The sequence below is a fragment of the Carassius gibelio genome, chromosome A11 (assembly GCF_023724105.1).
Source record: "Carassius gibelio isolate Cgi1373 ecotype wild population from Czech Republic chromosome A11, carGib1.2-hapl.c, whole genome shotgun sequence".
Classification (NCBI taxonomy): domain Eukaryota; kingdom Metazoa; phylum Chordata; class Actinopteri; order Cypriniformes; family Cyprinidae; genus Carassius; species Carassius gibelio.
The window spans coordinates 20,525,940-20,550,475 of record NC_068381.1 but is presented as its reverse complement, the minus strand read 5'-3'; the positions used below and the strand labels follow the sequence as shown (position 1 = coordinate 20,550,475).

The 24,536-nt window shown below is 37.8% G+C and overlaps 2 protein-coding genes across 2 annotated transcripts; both read left to right on the top strand.

Annotated features, from left to right (window-relative positions):
• The first annotated feature begins 190 nt into the window (after nt 1-190).
• agtrap (angiotensin II receptor-associated protein) lies at nt 191-17,380 on the top strand. Its single transcript, XM_052610381.1, has 5 exons — nt 191-350; nt 1,037-1,071; nt 1,461-1,572; nt 2,036-2,237; nt 16,108-17,380. Exons 1-5 carry the CDS (start codon nt 324-326, stop codon nt 16,230-16,232), a joined length of 501 nt encoding a protein of 166 aa, XP_052466341.1. The 5' UTR covers nt 191-323; the 3' UTR covers nt 16,233-17,380.
• A 1,920-nt stretch (nt 17,381-19,300) lies between these two features.
• ctbs (chitobiase, di-N-acetyl-) lies at nt 19,301-23,009 on the top strand. The gene is made up of 7 exons (XM_052610378.1): nt 19,301-19,534; nt 20,245-20,383; nt 20,619-20,827; nt 20,911-21,082; nt 21,461-21,558; nt 22,289-22,450; nt 22,594-23,009. The coding sequence occupies exons 1-7, from the start codon at nt 19,412-19,414 to the stop codon at nt 22,807-22,809; spliced, it is 1,119 nt and encodes a 372-aa protein (XP_052466338.1). The 5' UTR covers nt 19,301-19,411; the 3' UTR covers nt 22,810-23,009.
• The last annotated feature ends 1,527 nt before the right edge of the window (nt 23,010-24,536 follow it).

The window sequence follows — 24,536 nt, the reverse complement described above, 5'->3', positions numbered from 1 at the left end:
GAGATAGTTATTTACATTTCAAATTTTGATTTGAAGCCTTGATCTATCCTATAGCTTTCAGAAAACAAGATTTGATTGTAAATATGTACCAGGGTAAATCTAGAAAACTATTATGCTCTGATATGTCCAGATTGAGTAATAAGTTGTGGGAAGTGAAGTCACATGGCTCTGGTCAGGCTGGTGTCACATGGTTTATGTTTGCAGTCACTTCAGAGAGCTTGGCAAACTTCTGTTACACAGTTATGATGAAAGTGTTTGAGGCTTCCTTTGAGAAATACTGAAAACTACAGAGGGACACTAAATCATAAAGGAGCAGTGAAACTATGGAAATACCAGCCATAAATCTCAAGGTAATGTATCCATGTCTCATTATGTTTCGTTTAGTTTGTGCGTTGTACAGTGAGTACACTGATATAAAAAGAAATCCATTGCTAAATGATCCATCAAAATCTTAAAGATAAAAAAGGTCATTGTTGTTTTATTTATAATATTTCTACACTTTATGATACAGGAAACATAAATTTTGTTAGATAATTTATTATTAACTTAATTATCTATTGCTTATTACCTATTATCTATTATCCATTAAAGCAACTTTTTTGTCAGTTTTGTTACATTATTTCCTCAGTTGTGCTTTATTAATATCTTATTATTATAACCAGAAACCAGTAAGATTCTGAGTTGATATAGTAGTGCTGTAAATACATTTTCTTCATTTGGGACAGAATTGTTCTTTTGTATGGGTTCATATGCTCATCATATGAAACACATTGCATTTATTACATTTATGTAATAAAGAGAGCGGAATATTAAATATATTTATATTTGTTTTGGGCACTGTGAATTTTAGAGATGCCCAGATCATAGGTGCAGCAACAATTTTCAGCATGTAAGCCCAAAAAGGCCCATGACTAAATACTTACTGGGTTTGATTCACGGCCTATGTGTAGAGAACATATTTTTACATTTACTCATGAGCTGCACTGTGTGTGAATGTGTCTGTGTGTGTGTTTGTGTGTGTGTTTTTTCTCTGCAGGCCATCGTGTTGGCTCACTGGTTACTGACACTCTGGTGAGAGTTATGGTCCTTTTGCATTTCTCGTTTGTGTTTTCCCACACTAACCTGAGGAATTTCACCATTAGCAAAACTTTATTATCCAGTTCTTAGTTCAGCAGAAATGGAAATTCTTCTTCAGACTAGAAAATCCAAGCCTTTAAATGTATGTGTATAACATCTAAAGCCATGTTCATATTGTATTGTATAAAAAATAAATTATTTGATCTCTTCTCTCAGTTAGTGTTGTACATTTCATGTAGTAGCAGCTGAATCTATGCACAAATATTCTTTGCATTTAGTTGGTACTTGAAGCTTGAGTGCTCTGACTGTAGAAACATTGCATATTATAACATTTATGTATGGATAATGTTTTACACTTATTTTACATGTATGTTTGTATGCAGGGCATGTTCGTTTCCCTGGCTTCCTACTTCTTATGCGTTGGGGAACATGAGTGTTCTTGCAGTGGGAGTGTGGGCCATTGCACAAAGAGACTCCATAGATGCTGTATTAATGGTAGGTGTGACTTTCTTCATCCAAGATTAACTTGATTTTTAGGGCATGAAGGCTTATAAAGACAAAATTCAATATTGATGATAGATTGGAAATCTACAGATTGATTCTTGCATAGCCAGAATTTTGACTATAAGGTCTGGCCCAAATTACAGTTACCTGTTGGTATAAACCACCTTCTTAGACAGAAAAAGAGCATCTGACTGACATGTAAAGCACGAAATTACAGTTTGTTTGGTTTTGTGTGCCATTTAGAGTTGTTTATCTGAAATAGATTGTGTAATGTGTGTAATGTGTAATAAAAATCTCTGTGTCCAACTCCTGGAAGTTGTCTAAAGCCAGCCAATCAAATTAGATTTTATAAGATGGACCATGAGCATGATGAGATTATTTTTTGACCTTCTTATGTGTTTGTAGATAGTCTATTTGTTATACTAATATTTGATTTCTACTCTCCTTCATTTAGTTCTTGATTGGCTTGGCAGTGACCATCCTGACTGATATTGTTCATTTTGGGCTGTACTATGCGAATGCTGAAAGGGGAAAAACTGACTTGTTCCGCTTTTGTGGGGGCATGGCTATCCTGAACCTGCTGCTCAAACCTGTTTCCTGTTTCTTTGTCTACCAAATGTACCGTGAGCGAGGTGGCGAATACAATGTCAACTTTGGTAAGTGGGTGACCAAAGGCCTGGGAGAGAAAGAATAATGGGTGATTGATTAAGTTTGGTTCAGAGTGCTTTCTGATGCATGTGAAAGTCTTTCTGTGAGGTTAAAATGCCAGCATTGTTTGCTTTGGTTTGTTTAAAGCATTATTGAGACTATTTATGCATTATAATTAATAAGCCACTGATTGTGGAGCACAAGCAGAGCATTTCACTCAAAATTGCAAGCAAAATGAATAAAAAGAGGAGTGGGTAATTGAGTTTTAGGGCTGTACTCAAGGCAGATGTCTCTGACAGAGCGGCCCACACAAAAGACAAGACAGACAGCTTGACTGACCTCTGCAGTCTGAAAAACAAGGCTTGGGCCTAAAGTTCACTTCACCTTCACTTTTTTAGGGAATCAGGCCAGTTTCGACTAATTCTGTTAATTTCTTATTCTCTGTATTTTAGCTGTTTTGTTGAGATCTTAATCCATTTATATAGTTTAAGGATTATTTATCAAGGTCTTTTATTAACCAAGTCCGACATATTGAATGATAGTAAAAAAAAAGCCTAAAAAACTTGCATTTGTTGCACAAAAATTACATGTGTTTTGTTGTTGTTGGATATCATAGACTACTTGAATGATTACAGTATGATACAAATATGGACATAACATCTTGAGCCCTGGAGCACTCTTACTGAGGACTCCTGTAAGCATGAGCCAATAATAATCCCAAGCCATTTAGGCTGAGGACTACTGTACATAAAATAACCCTTTTCATTTATAGGGTGATAAGTTAGATTTAAGCAGACATAATATGTGTCTGCAGGGCAGGGATATCTAAGTTCTAAAACCTGGTAAAGGTACATGGCAACAACCAGCCAGTGGCTGCACAAATATCACCAATAGAAATCCTGCTGGACCAAGCTCAGAAGGTGGCCATTCCTTTGGTGGAGTGGGCCCTCAAACCCATAGAGCACTGCAAGCCTGCTGAAGCGTAAGCCATGGCTATAGAATCCACTATCCTGTCTCTGCTTTGCACCCAGAAGCCCTTTAGAGTGGCCTCCGAAGCACACAAAGTGCTGCTCTGAGTGTCTAAACAGGCTCGAGTGCTTAACATACAGTCCGAACCGGGTAGAGTGGATTGGGACCCTGCTTACCATCTGAATTGAGGAGCCAGAAGAGTGATGACTAGTGGTCGACCGATATTGTTTTTTTGACAGCCGATGCTGATATCTTGGAAAGCAGGGGGGCCAATAGAAGTGAAAGTGAAAGTGATGTGACATACAGACCAGTATGCTGACCCATACTCAGAATTCATGCTCTGCAATTAACCCATGCAAAGTGCACACACACAGCAGTGAACACATACAAACCGTGAACACACTCCCAGAGCAGTGGGCAGCCATTTGGACCCACTTTATATTAAGTGGCCTTAACTACTATGTACTTACATTTTAATTAATAATTTAGTACAATGTACTTATTGTGTACATACATGTTTTTACATTGTACTTATATTTAAAAAAAAAACCTACTTGTAATTACATCTGTATTTAATTTCAGTAATTACATTGATAATTAAACTGTTGACCCATACTTTACACCTAAACACACCCTTAAACTTACCCATACCTCCAACCCTCTCCCTGACCGTACCCCTATCCCAGCTCAATAGCAGCAAAAGTGTTTTACAATACAATATGAACACAATAAGTACATTGTACTTATTTTTTATGTAAGTACATAGTAGTTAAAGCCACCTAATATAAAGTGGGACCCCATTTATTGAAAATTTGAAATCATTTGACAATGGAATAAAAGATAAAGGTGTAAAATAAACATACTTTAGATGACAAAGTAATTTTCACAAATAAATAAATATTTAATAAAAATATAATTCAAATGGAAGTTAACACTGTAACCAATTATTAGACACACTTCTATCCATAGTAGACTGAACTGTTAACTGTGACAGAGAACAAGAGGGAGATTGTGAACTGTGTTCTGTGTTCTCAATGTCATCAAAATAAAAGTCCCACCTCAAACACATCGGCCAAGCAGAAAAACTTATCAGCCGATGATTATATTTGAAAAAAATGTCAAATATCGGCCGATATATCGGTCAACCACTAGTGTTGACTTGTGCTCTAACAGAGGGGAGAGCACTTTCTGCATATAGCTTTTACTCAGTATGAGGAAGAATCTACAGTCGTTAGGCCCAAACTCAAGACAGGAAGCACTGACTTGACAGGGGCCACAAGTCAGCCAACTGGAGCTGCTCAAAGCAAGGGTCCTGTAGGGCCCTGGGGACTATAGACATGTCCCAAGTTGACATAGTATGAGGACGAGGTGGGCTCAGTCTCTGAGCTCTCCTCAGAAACTTAAAGACTAAATTGTTTCTTCTGACTGATTGGGCAGCCATGGTTTGAATGATTCACCGCGGTGGCTGTCACATATAATTTGAGCGTGGAAGGGTTGCAGCCTTTATCTATCAGCTCTTGTAGCAAGGTTAACATGTGAGACACATCACAAGATGATGAGTCCTCTTTCCATGCTGTTCACCAGTCAGCAAAGACTGACCATAAAACATCTTGTAGATCTGCCTGCATATGAACTTCTCTCATTGAGAGGAGTTTGCCTTGTACCCATAGAAAATTAATTAAGCCAAAGGTGGTGCTCCAGCACCACCAGATTGGCCATGGCCTTGGTGATTGCCTGCACAGTGGCCTTAGTAATGCGTAGAGCTAGGTCAGTCCCTTTGTGTAGCTCTCTAAAGCCCCTTTCACACTGCACGTCGGACCCGCAATATTCCCGTAACATTGCCTGGTCGCCTTCTGTGTGAAAGCAACCACATCCCGGAATTGATTACCGAATCGAACCCGGGTCGGGGACATAGTAACATTGCGGTAATCGATCCGGAACGAGCGCTGTGTGAACAAAAGCCAGATCTAATTCCGTATCGAAGTGATGACGCGCGTTATCGCGCGACTTTTTTACCGGCTGTTTTGAAGGAAGATCAACATTCACGACGAAAACATATGTGCAAACTGTAATGAAGCAGAGATCAGTTAGTTCCTCACTTTCCGCGCTGACGCAGAGATTGTTTGCTTGCTTCAGTGAAAGTATAATGTGCCAAGCGTTGTCGACTCGTACATTACACGTCACGCGCTGATGTCACGTGTCGTTACGGGATCTTCAAGCGTTGTGTGTGAAAGCACGCACATATACCGGGTCATCACTGGCAGTGTGAAAGTGCCAAATCTAGCGACCAGGGAACAATTACAGGAACACTTTACCCCTGTATTTGCCGGAATGGCAGTGTGAAAGGGGCTTAAAAGCATCAGAACTCTGGCTGGACCATGGTGTGGAGAAGTTAGGCCTGGAACACGTGAAGCACCACCATCGTGTGAAGCTCTGAGCCAGCCTGGCCAGAGCTGAGGTAGTCCTGCAGAATGTGGATCAGCTCGCTTTAAGATCCACGAGCAGAGAAGCAGAGACTCAGTGATCAAAACTGGCCATTATAAAGGGCCCTTCTGAATGAAGGATTTTAAAGGGTATAAACTGATGGACACTTCTGGCCCCCATGATCCTTTGCACAGGGAAGTTGTTTGGTTTCACAGAGTTTGACTTAACCGATAAATGCATGTATAGTATTTTTCTATACTACTGTCATATTTATATGGTACATTATTATGGTCAAATCTAAATTGTACTCCAACAAAAATACAGGTGCTGGTCATATAATAAGTTGATTTATTTCACTAATTCCATTTAAAAAGTGAAACTTGTATATTATAGTCATTCATTACACACAGACTGATATATTTCAAGTGTTTATTTCTTTTAATTTTGATGATTATAACCGACAACAAAGGGAAATCCCAAATTCAGTATCTCAGAAAATTAGAATTTAACTTAAGATCAGTTTTGGGGTAGTTACTGATTTTTTTTATTAGTTACTAGTTACTAGTTACTTCTGTAAATTGTAATGGGATTACTTTACTAGTTACTGCATTTGAAAAGTAACTTCACTACTTATTACTTATTCACTACTTATTACACTACCTATTACTAATTCTGTTTTCTGTTTTATTTTTTTCTCAACTCCTTTTTAATGGTTACATTTAATTTTATTAATCAAAAAGCATGTCTAATTAATTTATACATTTTCACAGCAATTTATTAAAAGTAAAAAAAAAATTTAGGGCCCTAAACCATATGTTAGATTTTTTTTTTAGCATGTGTCATTATTTAAATGCATAAAACAACTTCATTTATAATTTTTTCTTAAAATAGCCTTATTAAAAAAAAAATTCCCTCAAAAAATTCTGTTGTGTATTTACGTTTTTCTGGTTATCAAATGAAGGCATAAAACATTAATTTAGATGTTCTTTTAATTATTGAAAATTAAGCAAGCTTTATTTTTTGGTAAACAGAGGGGATTTACTATTAAAAATAAAACATGGAAGAAATGTTAAGCAGGAGATGCTTTAAAGCGCGAGAAATAGAGGTTTCCCCAATAACAGCTGTAAACAAAGCCTTTTGGAAAATGGTTTAGTTTTAAAATCGTAGTGAGTCTCCAAAAATAAATAAATGTATGGGAAACACATCCCACATCACAACCACCTGAGTCCAACTTCAGTCTACTCATCACCTTAACTTTAACTGCGTTTGCAGAAGGCACCGCAGCCAGACCGATATGCACAACACAGACTGGAAGTTAAGTTAGTTAACTTATAAGTTAACTTTTCGCATGCACCAGTTGAAAGTTAAAGCACAGCTGTGCGATTGCTTTACGTGCAATGTTGGGAAACGCACGTCAAACAATAATGAACGATTGTAAAATTACTCGTAGAAAACACTCTTAAGCATTAAGATCAGTCGTTATCGGGAAACCCGGCCCAAAACTTTACACACAGGCAAACACGGCATGTATAACACAGGAAAGCGCACTCCTATAGTCTAGTAAAGTAGTGTAGTTACCAATATTATTAGTGTAATGCGTTACATTACTTCGTTACCCAAAAAAGTAATATAGTTACTCTAATTCATTACTTTGTAACTCGTTACCCTCAACACTGCTTAAGACCAATACAAAGAAAGGATTTTTAGAAATCTTGGCCCACTAAAAAGTATGAAAATTATAAGTATGAGCATGTACAGCACTCAATACTTAGTTGGGGCTCCTTTTGCCTGAATTACTGCAGCAATGCGGTGTGGCATGAAGTCGATCAGACTGTGGCACTGCTCAGGTGTTATGAGAGCCCAGGTTGCTCTGATAGTGGCCTTCAGCTCTTCTGCATTGTTGAGTCTGGCATATCGCATCTTCCTCTTCACAATACTCCATAGATTTTCTATGGGGTTAAGGTCAGTCGAGTTTGCTGGCCAATTAAGAACAGGGATACCATGGTCCTTAAACCAGGTACTGGAAGCTTTGGCACTGTGTGCAGGGGCCAAGTCCTGTTGGAAAATGAAAACTGCATCTCCTTTTTGAAGCGAGACACTTCTGACGCTGTCTGTTGTTCAAGAGTGGCTTGACACAAGGAATGTGACAGCTGAAACCCATGTCTACGCCTGTGCCTCCTTAAGGTGACGAAGTGCATTCCCAAAAAAAAATATATAGTTTTTTTACCCCTACACCCTTCATTCCTTCCTAGCTCTCACTCCAGAGGGTAAAACCTTTGAAGGGATTAGGGCATAGGGATGAGCCATTTGGAAAGAACACAGGGATATACAGGTTGGCTCCTCCCCTTTTGGCGGTTGAAGTGCCATTGGTTTGTGCAGCTACACAAACATGGAGAAATCAGGCTTCAGTATCAGAGTAAACAAGAGATTCCCAATAAGGGAAATGCAGTCTGCCGTTATTCTTTTAATCCACAAATGAATATCCAATAATAGAGTGTTACCGAGATAAAGGAAGCAGTATTTGATTGGTCATGTTATCTCCACCTATCAGCATTAGAAAGGTGTGTGTAAAATCCAGGCCTATTTTGTGTGTTCATCATTTATTTATCATCATTGTGTATGTTCCTGTCCTTCATAATCTGTCTTGACTTCCTGTCTTCATTTACTGCCCTGCTTGCTGTTGTCTTCTGTATCTGTCTCTCAGACCTGGAAACCTCCGTGGACAGTCGCTGCACCACAGATAGTGCTGATAGCACACTGCTCAGCCGTCGCTACTGAACCTTCCTTCCTTTTCCTCCTGCAGTCCTGTTCAGCTTCCTCTAAAACAGGAAGTTGCCATCCCTGAGCTGCCGTGGTGTATTTTATGTTGACTCATTTTCATCTTCTTATCTTCTTCACATTACTTCTTGATATTTATGTTTTTTAGCACTTCATATTATTTCCTGCATTCTAATGTCTTGTGTAAGTGTTTTTTCGTTCTTTGTGCATTCTTTTTTCTTGATGTTCATTACATTTGTTTACTCTGTGTGTGTGTGTGTTTGTGTGTCTGTGTGTTTACATGAGGTTTCAGTAGAATCATCAATTCTGTTTTCATACGCAGAAAATTACAGAATTTAGAGAGAAAGAGATCATAGATCGCATCACGCACACAGAGAAACATTCAGGAGCACAGACACATTGCTCTGCAACTTTTAATAAAATAGAGTTATATACACTGGATCACTACATTATATTCCTCTGCAAAAAAACGATGTATAAATCACTGTTTAAGTCACCTTTATTTATATAGTGCTTTAACAATAATGATTGTGTCAAAGCACTTTACAGTATTACATATGAAAATAGTGTCAATAATGCAAAATAACAATAGTAAACACTCAACTTTAAGTTAAAGACAGTTCTTCATTAAATTCAGTGATCAGTTCAGTTTAAATAGGATCTGTGCAATCAAGTCGATGATATCGCTGGATATTAAGTGTCCCCTACTAAGTGTAGCAGAACGGGAGGAGAATAATACAGCAGGAGTACCAAAACCCTAAGGTGATGCATTAATGCTGACTACGCCACCCCTTTAAAGTGAGGGGAACTAACCACTTAACAGATTTTAGACACACAGGTTTGCTACCAGGAAGGGCAGAGACAAGAAGGTTTTAATGTACACTAATGTTTATTAGCTCTATGGAGCTAAACAACTACGACTCAATACAACACACAAAACAAAATGACTAGATACAAAATTTGCTGGCCAGACCAAACGAGTAGTTAAATTCCAGGCTTCAGCAAAGTCACATTGTCCAGAGGACTCATCTGCTTCTTGTGGTCTTCTCCTGGTGACCATCTAGGAGACAAGGTCTATAATGGGGATCTGTCTCTGAGGTGCATCTAGTTGTCCTGGTCCCCGCTGACACTCAGGGCTGTAGAGGTCCTCTCTAGTTGCTGATCCACCATCTGGGCTGGCTACATACTGGATCCGGGTACCTGCAGTAACCACTAATATTAGCATAGATGCCATTCTTCTAACGATGAAGCAATTACATTGTCTCTTTTTGAAAGTGTTCCCAGTTCCAGTTGTCACAATTAATGCAGCCTAGAAATCCTTTAACAGATTTTAATATTAGAAATATGTGTTATGTGTAAGCCAGGTTGAAGACGTGGATCTTTAATCTAGATTTCAACTGACAGAGTGTGTATGCTTCCCAAACAATATTAGGTAGGTTATTACAGAGTTTTGGCGCTCAATCTCAAAAGGATCTGTAACCTGCAGTAGATTTTGAAATTCTAGGTACTGTATTATCAAATTGCCAGAGTTTTAAGAAAGCAGTAGACATGAAGGATTGTAATGCAATAAGAGCTCATTCAAATACTGAGGTGCTAAACCATTTAGGGCTTTATAAGTAATAAGCAAGATTTTATCTATACAATGTTTAATATGGAACCAGTGCAGTGTTGACAGAACCAGGCTAATATGGTCATACTTCCTGGTTCTCGTAAGAACTCTAGCTGCTGCATTTTGGACAAATTAACGTTTCTGCATGTGGCATTGAGTTCATAGGTCGTAATTTAGGTGTACAGGTGCTTCTCAATAAATTAGAATGTCGAGGAAAAGTTCATTTATTTCAGTAATTCAATTCGTATTAAATAAATTCAATGCACACAGATTGTAGTAGTTGAAGTCTTTGGTATTATTATGATTTTGGGTCACATTTAACAAAAACCCACCAATTCACTATCTCAACAAATTAGAATATGATGACATGCCAATCAGCTAATCAACTCAAAAAACCTGCAAAAGTTTCCTGAGCCTTCAGAATGGTCTCTGACAATCATTGAACCCTTCAGAAGGAAGGAGTGTAAGTCACAAAAAATCATTGCCAATAAGCTGGCTGTTCATAGAGTGCTGTATCCAAGCATGTTAACAGAAAGTTGAGTGGAACGAAAAAAAAAAGTATGGAAGAAAAAGATGCACAACCAACCGAGAGAATTGCAGCCTTATAAGGATTGTCAAACAAACTGGATTTAAGAATTTTAAAGAACTTCACAAGGAATGCACTGAGGCTGGGATCAAGGCATCACAACCTGTCCTCTAACCAAAACACTTGTATAGGTCGTTTGTCAAAATCCCTGAAATACGACCCATCAGAGCGTATACTACAATTGCGCCCCTATCGGCAAAAGGTGGTTTTCATATTAATGTTTTGTACTCTTTTATTTGCACTCTGATTTGCGTTTCGTGTAGCTCAGTTAGTAGATTATTGTGTTATACCTTGATATGCAATCATGCTATCATAGGGAACGGACGTGCATGTAAAATGTATATGCTCAATAAATCATAATTTAGCATGATTTCTGTGAGCATTAGGTTTAGGGGTGGGGTTAGGTGCGTTCATTCGAATGAATAAGCCACCTAGTAAAATATGTATGAAATACTGTGAGATAGGTGTAAAAAGTCCACACATTGCATTTAAATAAATGTGCATTTTGATTGGTAATGACGTTATACGTAATTTCATGATGACAGACGCAACACGATAATGTCATAATTTTTACGCCCGCTAAAGGCCACTTAACTTTAAAACGAATATATAGGTTGTAATAAGGTGCTTGCACAAATTACCTATGTGGCGAGTGGGGCGGGGCCGAGAGGCGTGGGAACGAGGAGTGAGGCCAGGTGTAGTGATTGGAGATGAGCTACACCTGAGCCCCACCGCTAGTATCGAGTCCCACGTAGGAGATGGAAGGATATAAAACTGGAGCGACGACCGTGAAGGACGAGAGAGGACCAGGCCTGGGACATTATTTTAGGTTTTGGCTTTTATTTGTGCGCGTCAGTCGCCGTGAGGGGCTGACGCGCCGTTTTGTGTTTATTTCTGATTATTAAAATGAGTTTTGATTGTGCGCCGGTTCCCGCCTCCTTCTTCCCGATGAATATGGAGATTTGCATATCGTTACAGTGGTGCCGAAGCCCGGGAGAAGGAGGGACGCGCTGCTGAAGATCCCTCGCCGCTGTGGTGAATCCGCGGTGCCCTCGAGCTGGCGAGGTATGTGCCGCCAGGGACGCTCGAGGCGGTGGGCTGGAGCGAGTTGCCGGGGATGGGCGAGCTCGCTGCCGACCGCCCACGACAAGGAGGGGCGGCTGCCGTCCGTGAGGGAGCGGAGGAGTCGGCGCCGTTCGCCAGGGGGCCGGAGCCTGCCGCCTCCGTGACGGAATCCGGAGGGGCAGGGAACGGGGGACTCCTGCCGCTGCCCAAAATCGGAGGAGCCGTCGCCGTCCACCGGGCGGCGGAGGAGTGTCGTGCCGTCCGCCGAGGGCCGTCCAGTGCCACCGCCGGGCACCGCGGAGGAGATCACCCAGCCGGTGGAGGGCCGAGCAGCAGTGCGTCTGGGAACCGGATTTTTTTTTTTGTTCGTTTCCTCTCTCCCCTCTCTCGTCCCTGTCGCTCCTCCTTCCATCTCCTTTTCTCTCGCCTCGTCTGTCCTACCCCCAGGTTCCCGCAGGTCCCCGTGAGCGGTCTCCCCCGGAGGGAAGGGGGGGGGGGGAGTAGAGCGCAGTCTCGGGAGTACCCCCCGGCCTGCGAGGGGCGATGGGGGTATGTGGCGAGTGGGGCGGGGCCGAGAGGCGTGGGAACGAGGAGTGAGGCCAGGTGTAGTGATTGGAGATGAGCTACACCTGAGCCCCACCCCTCGTTCCCACGCCTCTCGGCCCCGCCCCACTCGCCACAACCTATATGGTCTTTTTTTTGGAGGACAGACTCAGGCATCAAGAGCCATCACACACAGTGTGGTGTCAATGAATTTGGATACAGTTGTCATATTCCTCTTGTTAAGGCATTCCTGTACCACAGACAACATCAGAGGCGTCTTACCTGGGTTAAGGAGAAGAAATGGACTGTTGCTCAGTGATCCAAAGTACATTTTTCAGATGATAGCAAGTTTTGTATTTCATTTGGAAACCAAGGTCCTAGAGTCTAGAGGAAAGGTGGAGAAGCTTATAGCTCAAGTTGCTTGAAGTCCAGTGTTAAGGTTCCACAATCTGTAATGATTTGGGGTACAATGTCATCTGCTGGTGTTGGTCCATTGTGTTTTTAGAAAACCAAAGTCACTGCACCCGTTTACTAAGAAATCTTGGAGCACTTCATGCTTCCTTCTGCTGATCAGCTTTTTGAAGATGCTGATTTCATTTTCCAGCAGAATTTGGCACCTGCCCACACTGCCAAAAGCACCAAAAGTTGTTAAATGACCATGGTGTTGGTGTGTTTCACTGGCCAGCAAACTCACCAGACCTGAAACCCATAGAGAATCTATGGGGTATTGTCAAGAGGAAGATGAGAATCAAGAGACCAAACAATTCAGATGAGCTGAAGACCACTGTCAGAGATACCTGGGCTTCCATACCACCTCAGCAGTGCCATAAACTGATCACCTCCATGCCACGCTGAATTGAGGCAGTAATTAAAGCAAAAAGAGCCCCTACCAAGTATTGAGTACATGTACAGTAAATTAACATACTTTCCAGTAGACCAACAATTCACACATGTACAGTAAATTAACATACTTTCCAGTAGGCCAACAATTCACTAAAAATGTTTTTTTATTGGTCTTATGAAGTATTTTTATTTGTTGAGAATTGGTGGGTTTTTGTTAAATGTGAGCCCAAACTGACTGAACTGACAGAGCAGCCATCAAGTCTCAGACAGTGTACTAGGTTATTACATACGGAGGTCCAAATAATTACCACCTCTGTTTTTTTTTCTTCAGAATTTAGCAGTAAGAAATCACTTATCATCCAGTTTTTTACATTGACTATGCATTCCGTTAGTTTTTCAGATTGGTATGTTTTGTCGGGCCGCAAATTTCTATGGAGTTGAATGTTATCAGCCAAACAGTGAAAGCTAAAACCATGTTTCCTGATGATATCTACTAGGGGTAGCATGTAAAGTGTGAAAGTAATGGCCCTAGTACTGAGCCTTGAGGTACTCCATACTGCTCTTGTGATCGATATGATACCTCTTCATACACTGCTCGGAATTGATGGTGGTCAGATAAGTATGATTTAAACCATGCTAATGCACTTCCACTAATGACAACAACGTTTTCTAGTCTATGCAAAAGCATTTTGTGGTCAATAGTGTCGATCGCAGCACTAAGATCAAGTAGCACTAATAGAGAGATACAACCACGATCAGATGATAAGAGCAGGTAATTTGTAACTCTAATGAGAGCAGTCTCAGTACTATGAAACGGTCTAAATCCTGAATGGATATACAAACAGATACCATTTTTCTCTAAAAAGGAATATAATTGTGAGGATTACCTTTTCTATTAGCTTGGATAGAAAAGGGGGTATAGAGATCGGTCTGTAGTTCTTTGGGGTCAAGTTTTGTTTTTTTAATGAGAGGCTTAATGACAGCCAGTTTGAAGGTTTTGGGGTCATATCCTAATGACAATGATGAATTAATAATAGTCAGAAGAAGATCTATGACTTCTGGAAGCATCGCATGTTGTTGGTTTAGATGATTTAACAAGTTTATACAATTCTTCCTCTCCTATAGTAGAGAATGAGTGGAACTGTTCCTCAGGGAATCTATATCTATATCTGATGTGATACTATAGCTGACGGATGCTTGGTTACACTTTTATCTCTAATAGTAACGATCTTGGAAGTAGTTCATAAAGTCATTACTGCTGTGCTGTTTGGAAATGTAAACACCTGTTGATGTTTTATTTTTTGTTTAAGTAAATAAACTCACAGCTTCATTTGTAGAAATGACAATGGTATAAGCGGGATAATGTATAGCAGGTGGTTTTTGGCCTCATGTTGTGCATTAAAATCGTTTAAAATTTACTAGCCATGCATTTTCCCTTACATAATGGATTTATATAATTCTAAATATTTACTGACCATGCATTCAGGTTATTTACTTGCCTCTGGCCCGGAACACTAGGCTCCATGCACCCCTGCAACTCGATATACAGAAAACGGATAAAAATATTTAGTATATTTCCATTTTCATGGTTAAATTATTATTATTATTATTATTATTATTATTATTATTATTATTATAATAATACGGCAACATGTCACATAGTCTCAAAATAGTTTGCTAAGTTGTCTCTATTGAGCACATCATCTACTGTATGATTAAAAAAAGCAAGGATTTCTCTGTATGACAATACTGTGGTGTGAGGAATTTAAGCACCTGACAAAAGATCTTAAAATACAGTAAAAGGTGCCCTTATACTGAAATAAAGGGATTAGGATTTACTTTGATTTACTTTCACTGAGAAATTGACAGAAATTGAAAGCAAAAGGAAGTAGTATTTGGTTGGTCATGTTAATCCTCTGGAGTTGACAAATGCATTTTTTCTTTTTAATTCCCATAAAGGAACTTAAATTCGGCAGTTTCATGTGTTAAATTGTAAGTTATTATAAAGTGTTAAAGAGAAAATAAAGTTTTGGGTTGGTTGTAAAACTGGGTGCGGGGTCTCTGTGTTGAAACCTTACAAGAACATTATTAAGGATCACACCACGTAAACCAGGCTTTATTTTCTAGCTGTATGTAGTATTTTATGCCTGAATGGTCACAGAAGTGCTAATTTACTACACTGTCTTACCAGTCAATATTTGCCTGGGTTTTTATTGCACTATATAAGATAACTGTGTTATTTGAAATTATTTATTGACCCTTGATTTTTCAAGTTGTTTTAATAAATGGAAGCAATAGCAAATTGATCCTTTTTCTTGAATGATGTTTTGTTTTTAAAGAAGCACTTTCTCATGCCTGAGATATCAGGCCTATAATGTAATTGAGAACATTCACCTCTGTGCCTGAATGCCACAGTGAAACCATCTCTTCATTGGTATTCTGTTGAGGTGTGATGGGTTTTCTTCAGTTAATCTATCAAAAGGGAATCTTCAGGGAGAATAAAGAAGATAAGGCTAGCATATTGCTCCAGTGCTACCTGTGTACATTACATATGCGGCAGATATCCAGGAATTATATGGTGTGTACAAAAAAATATGTAAGTTTTTTGTTTTGCAATAAGTGTTTAACTCTCATTAACATGTGCCTGAATGTTGAGCCCAATCTCATGGAAAACATGCATTTGTAAGAATTCATATGAAGAGAATCAAACTAAATATATATATATATATATATATATATATATATATATATATATATATATATATATATATCACCCCTAAACCCCTAATTGCCAATGGGACATACAAAAATGAAGGAATGAATTCATACAATTTGCAAAAATGTAAAACAGTTACTAACTGTCATTAGATTGTGTTGCGATGTTCCAGTTATGCAGCTGAGGAATGCCATTGAGTCTTTTTCAATTAGAATGCAATTTCTAAAACAAGTACAATTATGATGTATCTTATAATCACAATATATTTTAATAAAACAAACTGAAATTACTGTTGAGTGATTGCAATGCAAAATTTCACAGTTTGTTTTTATCTTTTAATTTCAGGTTTTCCAAAGATAACTCGAAACAGAGATGCCTACGAGTCCATTGACCATCAGGACCAGTCTGGTAGCTCTGCCAGCTCCTACAACCAAGCAGAAGGTGGCAAACCTGGGCCAAGTCCCTACTAAACAAAGACCAGGCCCAAAATATAACCAACCAGCTTTCTCTGCTACCAAGGCCATAATGTATAAGGAATTTTTGATTGGTTTATGGAAGTAATTCTTTTTAGAATTTTTTTTTTTTTTTTTGTATTTCGTGGATAGATAGTACAAGCTTCAAAAACATGAACAATAGTCTTTAGCAAACTATTTAAACAGCTGTACATTTAGTTGTTTTTTAGCCTGAGGTTTGTGAAGCTCATAATGTTCAGGTGGTGGAGATGGAGTTGGATCTCGAGTTGGAGTTGGTGCACCACTGTAATAGCTGTGATCTTACATGGTAACTTCCCAGGAACTGTCCTCAATATAAAGTGGACACCAACCACAATGTATATGTAAAGCCTAATTTACTGGCCACTGCTGTGTAACATCAGAGTAGTTACATGATACATCTAATATAAAGTGTAACACTTTCTTTACCAAAAAGTGCTAATAGTCCTGATACACATTTGTTTTTTCATTACCAAAAAAAGTTTCCAATGTCCTGTTACACATTTGTACTGACACACACCATTCAGTGGGTTATTACATATGTGTAGTTACACAAACATTAGAGCTGTAGATACTATGTACTAATGTGTATTTACACTGTGGTTACATAGTATACACATCTAGTTACTATGTAAGTACACCAGTATTAGGGATATTTAATATAAAGTGGGACAGATTCTTGTTACACCATATGCCATGCAATCTGTTCTATATTTATGTAGTTCAATTCATTCACTTATTTATTTGCTAAGCTGCTAAATTTGGACATCTGAGAATTGCGATTTGCTCATTTTAAAGACATATAAAAGTGGTAAATTTGATCCAGGAATGACAGAAATGCATTTAGATAAAAACAATTATTTAAAGGAGTGTTAAACAAACATTAAAACATGGAGATTATGTCTTTTAAAGAAAATTCTGATACCAATCACCAGATCACCAGATGCTCTGTCACCAGATCACCAGAATTGTAAAAGAATTATTTCACATCAATGTTGTGTTCCATGTTCGAAAGAAAGTCATGTGAAATTATAAAAGCATTTTATTTTTGGCTGAGCTATTCCTTAACACAAATGTGAGTGTTATCTTAACAGCTTTAGAAGACAATAAAATTTTACATGTATGTACTTTTGCAGAATAATCCAGTATATTTACATGAATAGGAAGGCAGTATTGTCATATATGTCACAAGAAGTTATAATTAAAATCATTAAATCCTAAGAGAATAGTTAACTTCCCTGTTCACATGTATGAGGAAGTTCAGTGTGCTGAATGAACTGAAAGTAGTAGAATGGCTGATGCGTGTACAACTTGAAGTCTTTTTCTCCAACAGAGGGTGCACTGTGGCTCATGAAGCACCATTCACACTTCAGCTGTTGTTGTAGCTTGGTGTAATGTTAAAGGAATCATGTGAAAACGTGGTTAGGTGGTTAGGTTTAATGATCCTCCGCTTATTCATTTAAAGTGTTACAAAACATAAAAAACACAAAAAGGAAGAATAACTGGAACCATATATTTACATTTGCTTTCAGTCATTTAGCAGATGCTTTCATCCAAAGTGACTTACAAATGAGTACACCAGTCAGTTTATTATAATTATTATTTTATTCTGCATAAAAGAAAACGTAATAACCTAATCTGAAATGCATTTTGCTAAAAAAACACTTAATTTAGCAGTCTCTGTGAAATATCAAATAAAACGTTGTCTGTTTTGAATACTTTAGCAGATTCCTGTTGAAATTAATGCATTTCACAAGCGAAAAATTGATGAACAATGGTGAATGTGACCGTACCATTATTATCAAAACCAAACAGAATAAACACGGCAATAAATGGCTTTATTAATATGGCTTCATGTGATAATTTGATAATAAGATTTAATGACATAATCCGCTTAGAACAGATGTGCATTTAAATGGAAAAAAAACCTAACATAAAAGGTCAAAACTGGTATTATAATTTAAAAGTATGAAAATAGTCTCTTATTTATCATTTCTTACTAGTAGTATGCAGTAAAAGAATAACAAATATCCTACAAATAGATATAATAATAATAATGAGGGTTACATACCTTAATTTTATCTTATAAGAATCACATCATGAAAAAAATATTACATGCAATAGAATTATTAACTCTTTCATTGTACAGAGAGCAAAGAACATTTACATTAATCATCATTCAAAATCATCAAAAAAAATATAAAATGATCAGTCAAGACAATTCAAGCTATCTCAAAATGTCCCATTATAAACACTGAAACTGTTTACACTCTAAAATGAATATCTTACACTTACATTTGAACGCATTATATCTCAATTCTGATTGGCTAATTGGAATGTTGTTCCAGGATCAACCAGGATGTTGATCCAGGATCATGTACTTGGTGAAATCATGCTCGCCATACAAAACACCAGCATTACAGCGATGACTCATCTGAGCACCTCTGATTGGTCATTGCATTCATAAGCTAAATATAATCGTATGTGATTGGTTATATAATCAGTCTATGGTTATAATGTGCAGAGCTGTAAAAATGCTTCTGTCTCTGGCTATTACCAGGGATTTAATTTTCGTCAGATAAAGAGAATAATAATAAGTTTAAAATTAAGCTATGCTCTCTTCTTTTTTTTCTGTATACAGCTAGGTATTTGACTTCTGATTTGACTAGGATGTCACAAATTTGAGCATCAATAGAATCTTTTATGGATAAAAGTTCACATTTATGGAGCTGACCTTTCGACATTTTAAAATTGATCGATTTGCCACAGAGATACCTTTCAAATTACTATTTTGAATGTGGATGGCTAATAATTGCATAGGAAGTAGAATAAGGTGAGATAGGGCAGTCTTGAGGGAGTGGTACCATGTTGTAATTTGATTGAAGCATTTGGCATTATTGTACAAAGTTTGAATCGCATTAATAAAATATATTTATTTACCATGTAACGTTTTACATCATAAAAAGCATGTCACCGAATCAGACCAATGAAAACAGCCCGATTCAGTTGACTCCGCCCCCTTTGTGGTTCAGTATCATGTGTATTTCGCATCTATCCCTTTCATTTCAGTGGTGTCACATGGCGGTATTGTTTCTGTTTTGTTGATTTGTAGACAGAAGTTATGTTCTTCATTACAGTGTTTTATCATCTGTTTTAGCATGAACATGTGGATTACTGTGTCTCTCTTCGTGCTAGCTTTGACCGCACAGGTGTGGGCCAAAGTTTGCCCATGTGCACGAGAGGAACTCTGTCAACCCGTCCGATCCCAGCCGGCGTTTGAGGTGAGCGACGGTCACTCTGGACCCATCCAGTGATCAGCTGATGGCGCCTCACCTAATAATGTCAAATACAGACACTTAAACCACACTTAACATTTGTGAATTGTATTGCATTAGATTAGAAAATATCAGATGAGCACATGTAAACAAATGATTTAATCGTTTACTTAGTATCCATTTTTGGGAAACCTTATGCTTGAACGTGTCACGTTATCAATGCCATGGCATGCATGTGGCTAATAATATCAAACTTTTTTGATATAATTGATAATTCACCCAAAAATGAAAATGATATAGTCATTTAATCACACTGAAGTTAATCCATACCTGTATATATTTCTTTCTGATCAATGAACACAAAATATATTTAATCTTTATTAAGATTATTATGTGAATAACCAAATAGTAGATGGTCCCTATTGTCCTCCATAAGTACAATGGAGTCAGTGGTGACCAGAAACTGTAGAAGAGTATCATACAGGTTAAAACTATACACTTAATATTTACTTAATATTTTACCAATTTCATCAGCAGCAATTACTGTTACATGCTGTGTTGTTGAGTATTTTATAAATAAACTGATTTGTAACCACAATCACATTATAGGTAAGGTTTAATCACATAGTATCTTGCAAATAAAGACATTAAAAACATTTAACATAGTGAGAGAAAACTGCTAAAGAACATATATGTAATTAATGCATATTTTCCAGGTTTTTGTATTTGATGTTGGGAAAAAGGCTTGGAAATTTTATGACTGGACCAAAGTGACAACTGTTGCAGCTTTTGGAGAATATGATGCTGATCTCATGTGTTATGCTCACTCTAAAGGAGCTCGTGTGGTCCTGAAAGGTAGGGTTCGACTGAACATATAGCAAACGTTTCACTCTTTTATAAGCATGATGTAGCCTATATTTCAACTCAAACAAGATTTTTACATGTTCTAAACAACATGTGTGGCACTTCCCCATGCAAAATCCACCATGATGCTAGTATTTTGTGGGTTATTGCCAGGGCCTTGCTATTTAGTTTCTTAGGGTAGTAACAGTAGTAATAGTGACTATCAATGATCAAGATTTTTTCACAGGAGATGTACGACTCTCATATATTGTGGATCCAGTAAATAGGACAGCTTGGATTCAGGAAAAAGTCCAGTTGGCAAAGAGTCAGTTCATGGATGGAATAAACATAGACGTAGAGCAGGCAGTGGAGACCAGTTCCCCTGAATATTATGCTTTGACAGCCCTTGTCAAGGAAACCACTGAAAGCTTCCACACAGAGATCCCAGGCTCTCAGGTAAAACAGCATATCACTGGAAAGTGTGTCATATAGCTACTTTAAAAGCCCTTGACATACTATCTTCTTGTCTTGAATCGCAGGTATCATTTGATGTGGCTTGGTCGCCCAAATGCATTGATAAGCGTTGCTATGATTACCTTACCATTGCAGATTCATGCGATCTCTTGTTTGTTATGTCCTATGATGAGCAAAGCCAGATCTGGGGTGATTGTATTGCCATGGCAAATGCCCCCTTCAGTCAGACACTGACAGGTAAGTGATTTCTTGAAAAGATAAAATATAAACTCACTGTTTTTGACAATATTATCTTGCAGGGCATTAGAAAAATTACTTTGCACTTTTGTTTGAGCCCATGCTTTTGTACTTGTGAGTAGCACTTATTTCAAAACAGGTGTTCTACATAGTTTGCCCTTTGCCACAAATGTCAAATCTGACATGTCTTCCTAGATGACATTTCCAAAATATCCCTTCCCTTCATCACTGCATATTTATATAATTTTTTAACAGACTCTTTGGATTATGTTAATTGAACAACAGTTGGTTAGACCACAACATTATTAATAATGCCTGTTTTCATGTTACCTCCCATTGTATAATAATGCACACTTAAGGTTTAGACATGTTTTTCAGCTTATGATCAATACATCAGCATGAACATAGAGCCAAAGAAACTTGTTATGGGTGTTCCATGGTATGGTTACGACTACAGCTGCCTTAATTTCACAAAGGTAAACCATTTATTTTCAGTACTTCATTTAAAATGATATGCTTGAAATGTTTCAGAGTTTAAATACATATTTTGTGTGTAGTCATTTATGTGGCAAATAGCTGTACACTACAGTATGTGGGACAACTTATAGCCGGCAGGTTGTTATCGCAAATTAATCTTTTCCCATTTTATCTTTTACATAATTTAAATACTTCCCCTCACTCCTGCACATGTTCTGTTCTTATACAACTTACTATTCTGCAGTCTTGCACAAATTATTACAACTATGGCCAGATCCAACATACAAACTTAATAATTATGTATGCAAACTGTGGATCAGCAAATGTAAACTAAATAAAATTTTGAAATAAAAAATTTAGTGGGATTGCAGGTGTGCTCATTTATTTTTCTGGATATTTCCCACATGAATCTCATCAGAGTGGGTGTCCAAGCTTTTCTGGCAAGATACCATCATTAAGCTGGTGCTTAACACAAACATACATTAAACAATTGCCTGCAAGTGGAGAAAAAAACAAAACAAAAGGAATGCACTATGATGCTTATCCGACCCTTGATTAAACACAAATACAGAGAGTAATAACGCTGAATCTCTGGTTCGTTGTTATAGTACAAGAGTAAGCTAATGGTATGTAAATTAGGTTGGGTTGGGTAGTCAATAGAATAGATAAATTATGTTTTTTTTAACTGTTATGTTGTTCGGCAATCTCTTTGTTATTACTGTATAACAGGAAGGAACATGTATAATTCCAAAAGTGCCATTCAGAGGGGCTCCATGTAGCGATGCATCTGGCAAACAAATTCCCTACAGCATCATGATGAAACAGATCAACAGCTCAATTTCAGGAAGACTGTGGGATGAGAACCAGCGAGCTCCATATTATAATTACAAGGTACTGTATCAGTGTATAAGTTCTGCATGTATCAAAAGTTTAATACCTACTAAAAAACACTTGTAAAAACAACATTTTCAAGTGGACAGTTTCACGTTAGACATGTTATCTTTTCCCTAAAATGAATAAGATTTTATTAACAGGACACAGAAGGCAGGGTCCATCAAGTGTGGTATGATGACCCTGAAAGCATTGCTCTGAAGGCTGCCTATGTATCACAAAATGGTCTGAAAGGAATCGGAATGTGGAACGGAAATCTCCTGGACTACAGTAGTGATCCAATCGCCCAGCAACAGACGGTGGACATGTGGAACGCCCTTACACCTGGGAAACAGGCTTATCACAAACTGAATAAATAGTAATAATAAATGTAATCATTTGTCTGATCATAATTTGCTGCTCAATACTGCACAATGATTCTAAATCAGCACAAGGCAGGGTTCTGCAGGTTTTAAAATGTAATTAGTCATTCCAATCAGAGCAGAGCAGAAAGTCTCAAATTCATGAAGGCATGGAATGAAATGTTGCGTACACTGCAAAATAAATAAAAAAGTAAAAATAAAGTGTTCCTCAGTATTTTTGTCGTTTTCCAATTCAGATATCTAAACTACCATAAATTAAGATGCATTTACTTGAGATGCAAAATTAAGATGAAGTTGAAGTCTTGTTTTCTGAGAAATTGAACTAAATTAAGCAAATTTGTGCTTAAAACAAGAACTAATGTCTGTCAGTGAGGTATGAAAACTTGTTTTCTCTTTGAATTAAGATAAGTTTTCTAAGTCCACTGGCAGATAAATGTTTCTGTTTTAATTATAAACACTTCATTTTGTGGAAAGCACAGTGAGCAAAATTTAAAAAACAGCAATAATTGTTGCATAAAGAAAGATTCATGCCACAATCTCAACAAATTCACAACAAAAATGTCTGAAGGTTTCAACAGTCAAAAACTGATAGGAAGTGAACAGGCCCTTGCTTTGAATGACTTCAGTACATCTACAGCCACAGTTTGACTAAGTGGGTTTCTTAACCATAGCTTTGTTGCCAAAGATTTTCCATACATTTTCAGTTGGGTTTAGATCTGGACTCTGGGCCGGCCATTTCATTATTTGAATGTTTTCAGCTTCATGGAACTGCTTTAACCATTCTGCCATGTGACATTGTCGTACATGAAAACTGCTGGCTGATTAGGTGATAAAAGCAGGGAAGGAACCGCATGTTGTCGCAGCAGGTTCTTATAAACATTTGCATTCACCCTACCATGTATCCGTATTTACTTATTATTTGTGAGTAGAATCATTTATAAGGTTTAATTGTTTTTTTGTTTGTTTGTTTTTTTACACAGGGTGCTCTCTAATATGGTGAACAGCACATTCCAGAGCCCATTTTTATGGTGGGGCCCCTCTCTGACCACAACAATGGACAAAGGTTTGCTACGTTTTGATTGGATCTTGGTGGACAAACAGAAAGAAACTGTCTGCCATCAGACAGAGATGCTAGGACAATGGCCAAACACTTCTTAGAGGGCAAGAAGAAGACCTCTGGTACTAAGCCACTAAGGACATACTAACATCCCATTGGTCCACATGCAGTTTCTGCCCTTCACCCATCTAGAGACTGATTCCTATAGTTGTGTCCTGTGACCGCCATAAAAATTCCTTAGAACCTCCAGATGCAATAGCTTAAAACCTTAAAATTGGATTTTCACCCATCAAATACTAATTCAGAAGAATATTCTCAATAACAGTTATGTGTAGTGCAACATCTTGCACAAATACAGTTGTTAATGGACAAATTAATGCCACTCAGAATGGTCAATAGCTAAATATAATGTTCTACATGAATGCAAGTGATATTCACATCATGTTTGGTATCATTTGAAATTTATCAGTGCGACTGGTACAATGGTCTCAGTCTTACAGGAAATAAACTAAAAGCTAATAAAGATTCTAACAGTTTAGAGATATTTTTCCTGACTGTAGGGGGTGTGCCCTTTCCAAGTGTCTTTCATCCAAATAATCTGTCCCCAAAACGTGTAAACTCTCGATGTCTAGGACTTGATCAATGCAAATTTCAGTTGTTAGTTCCT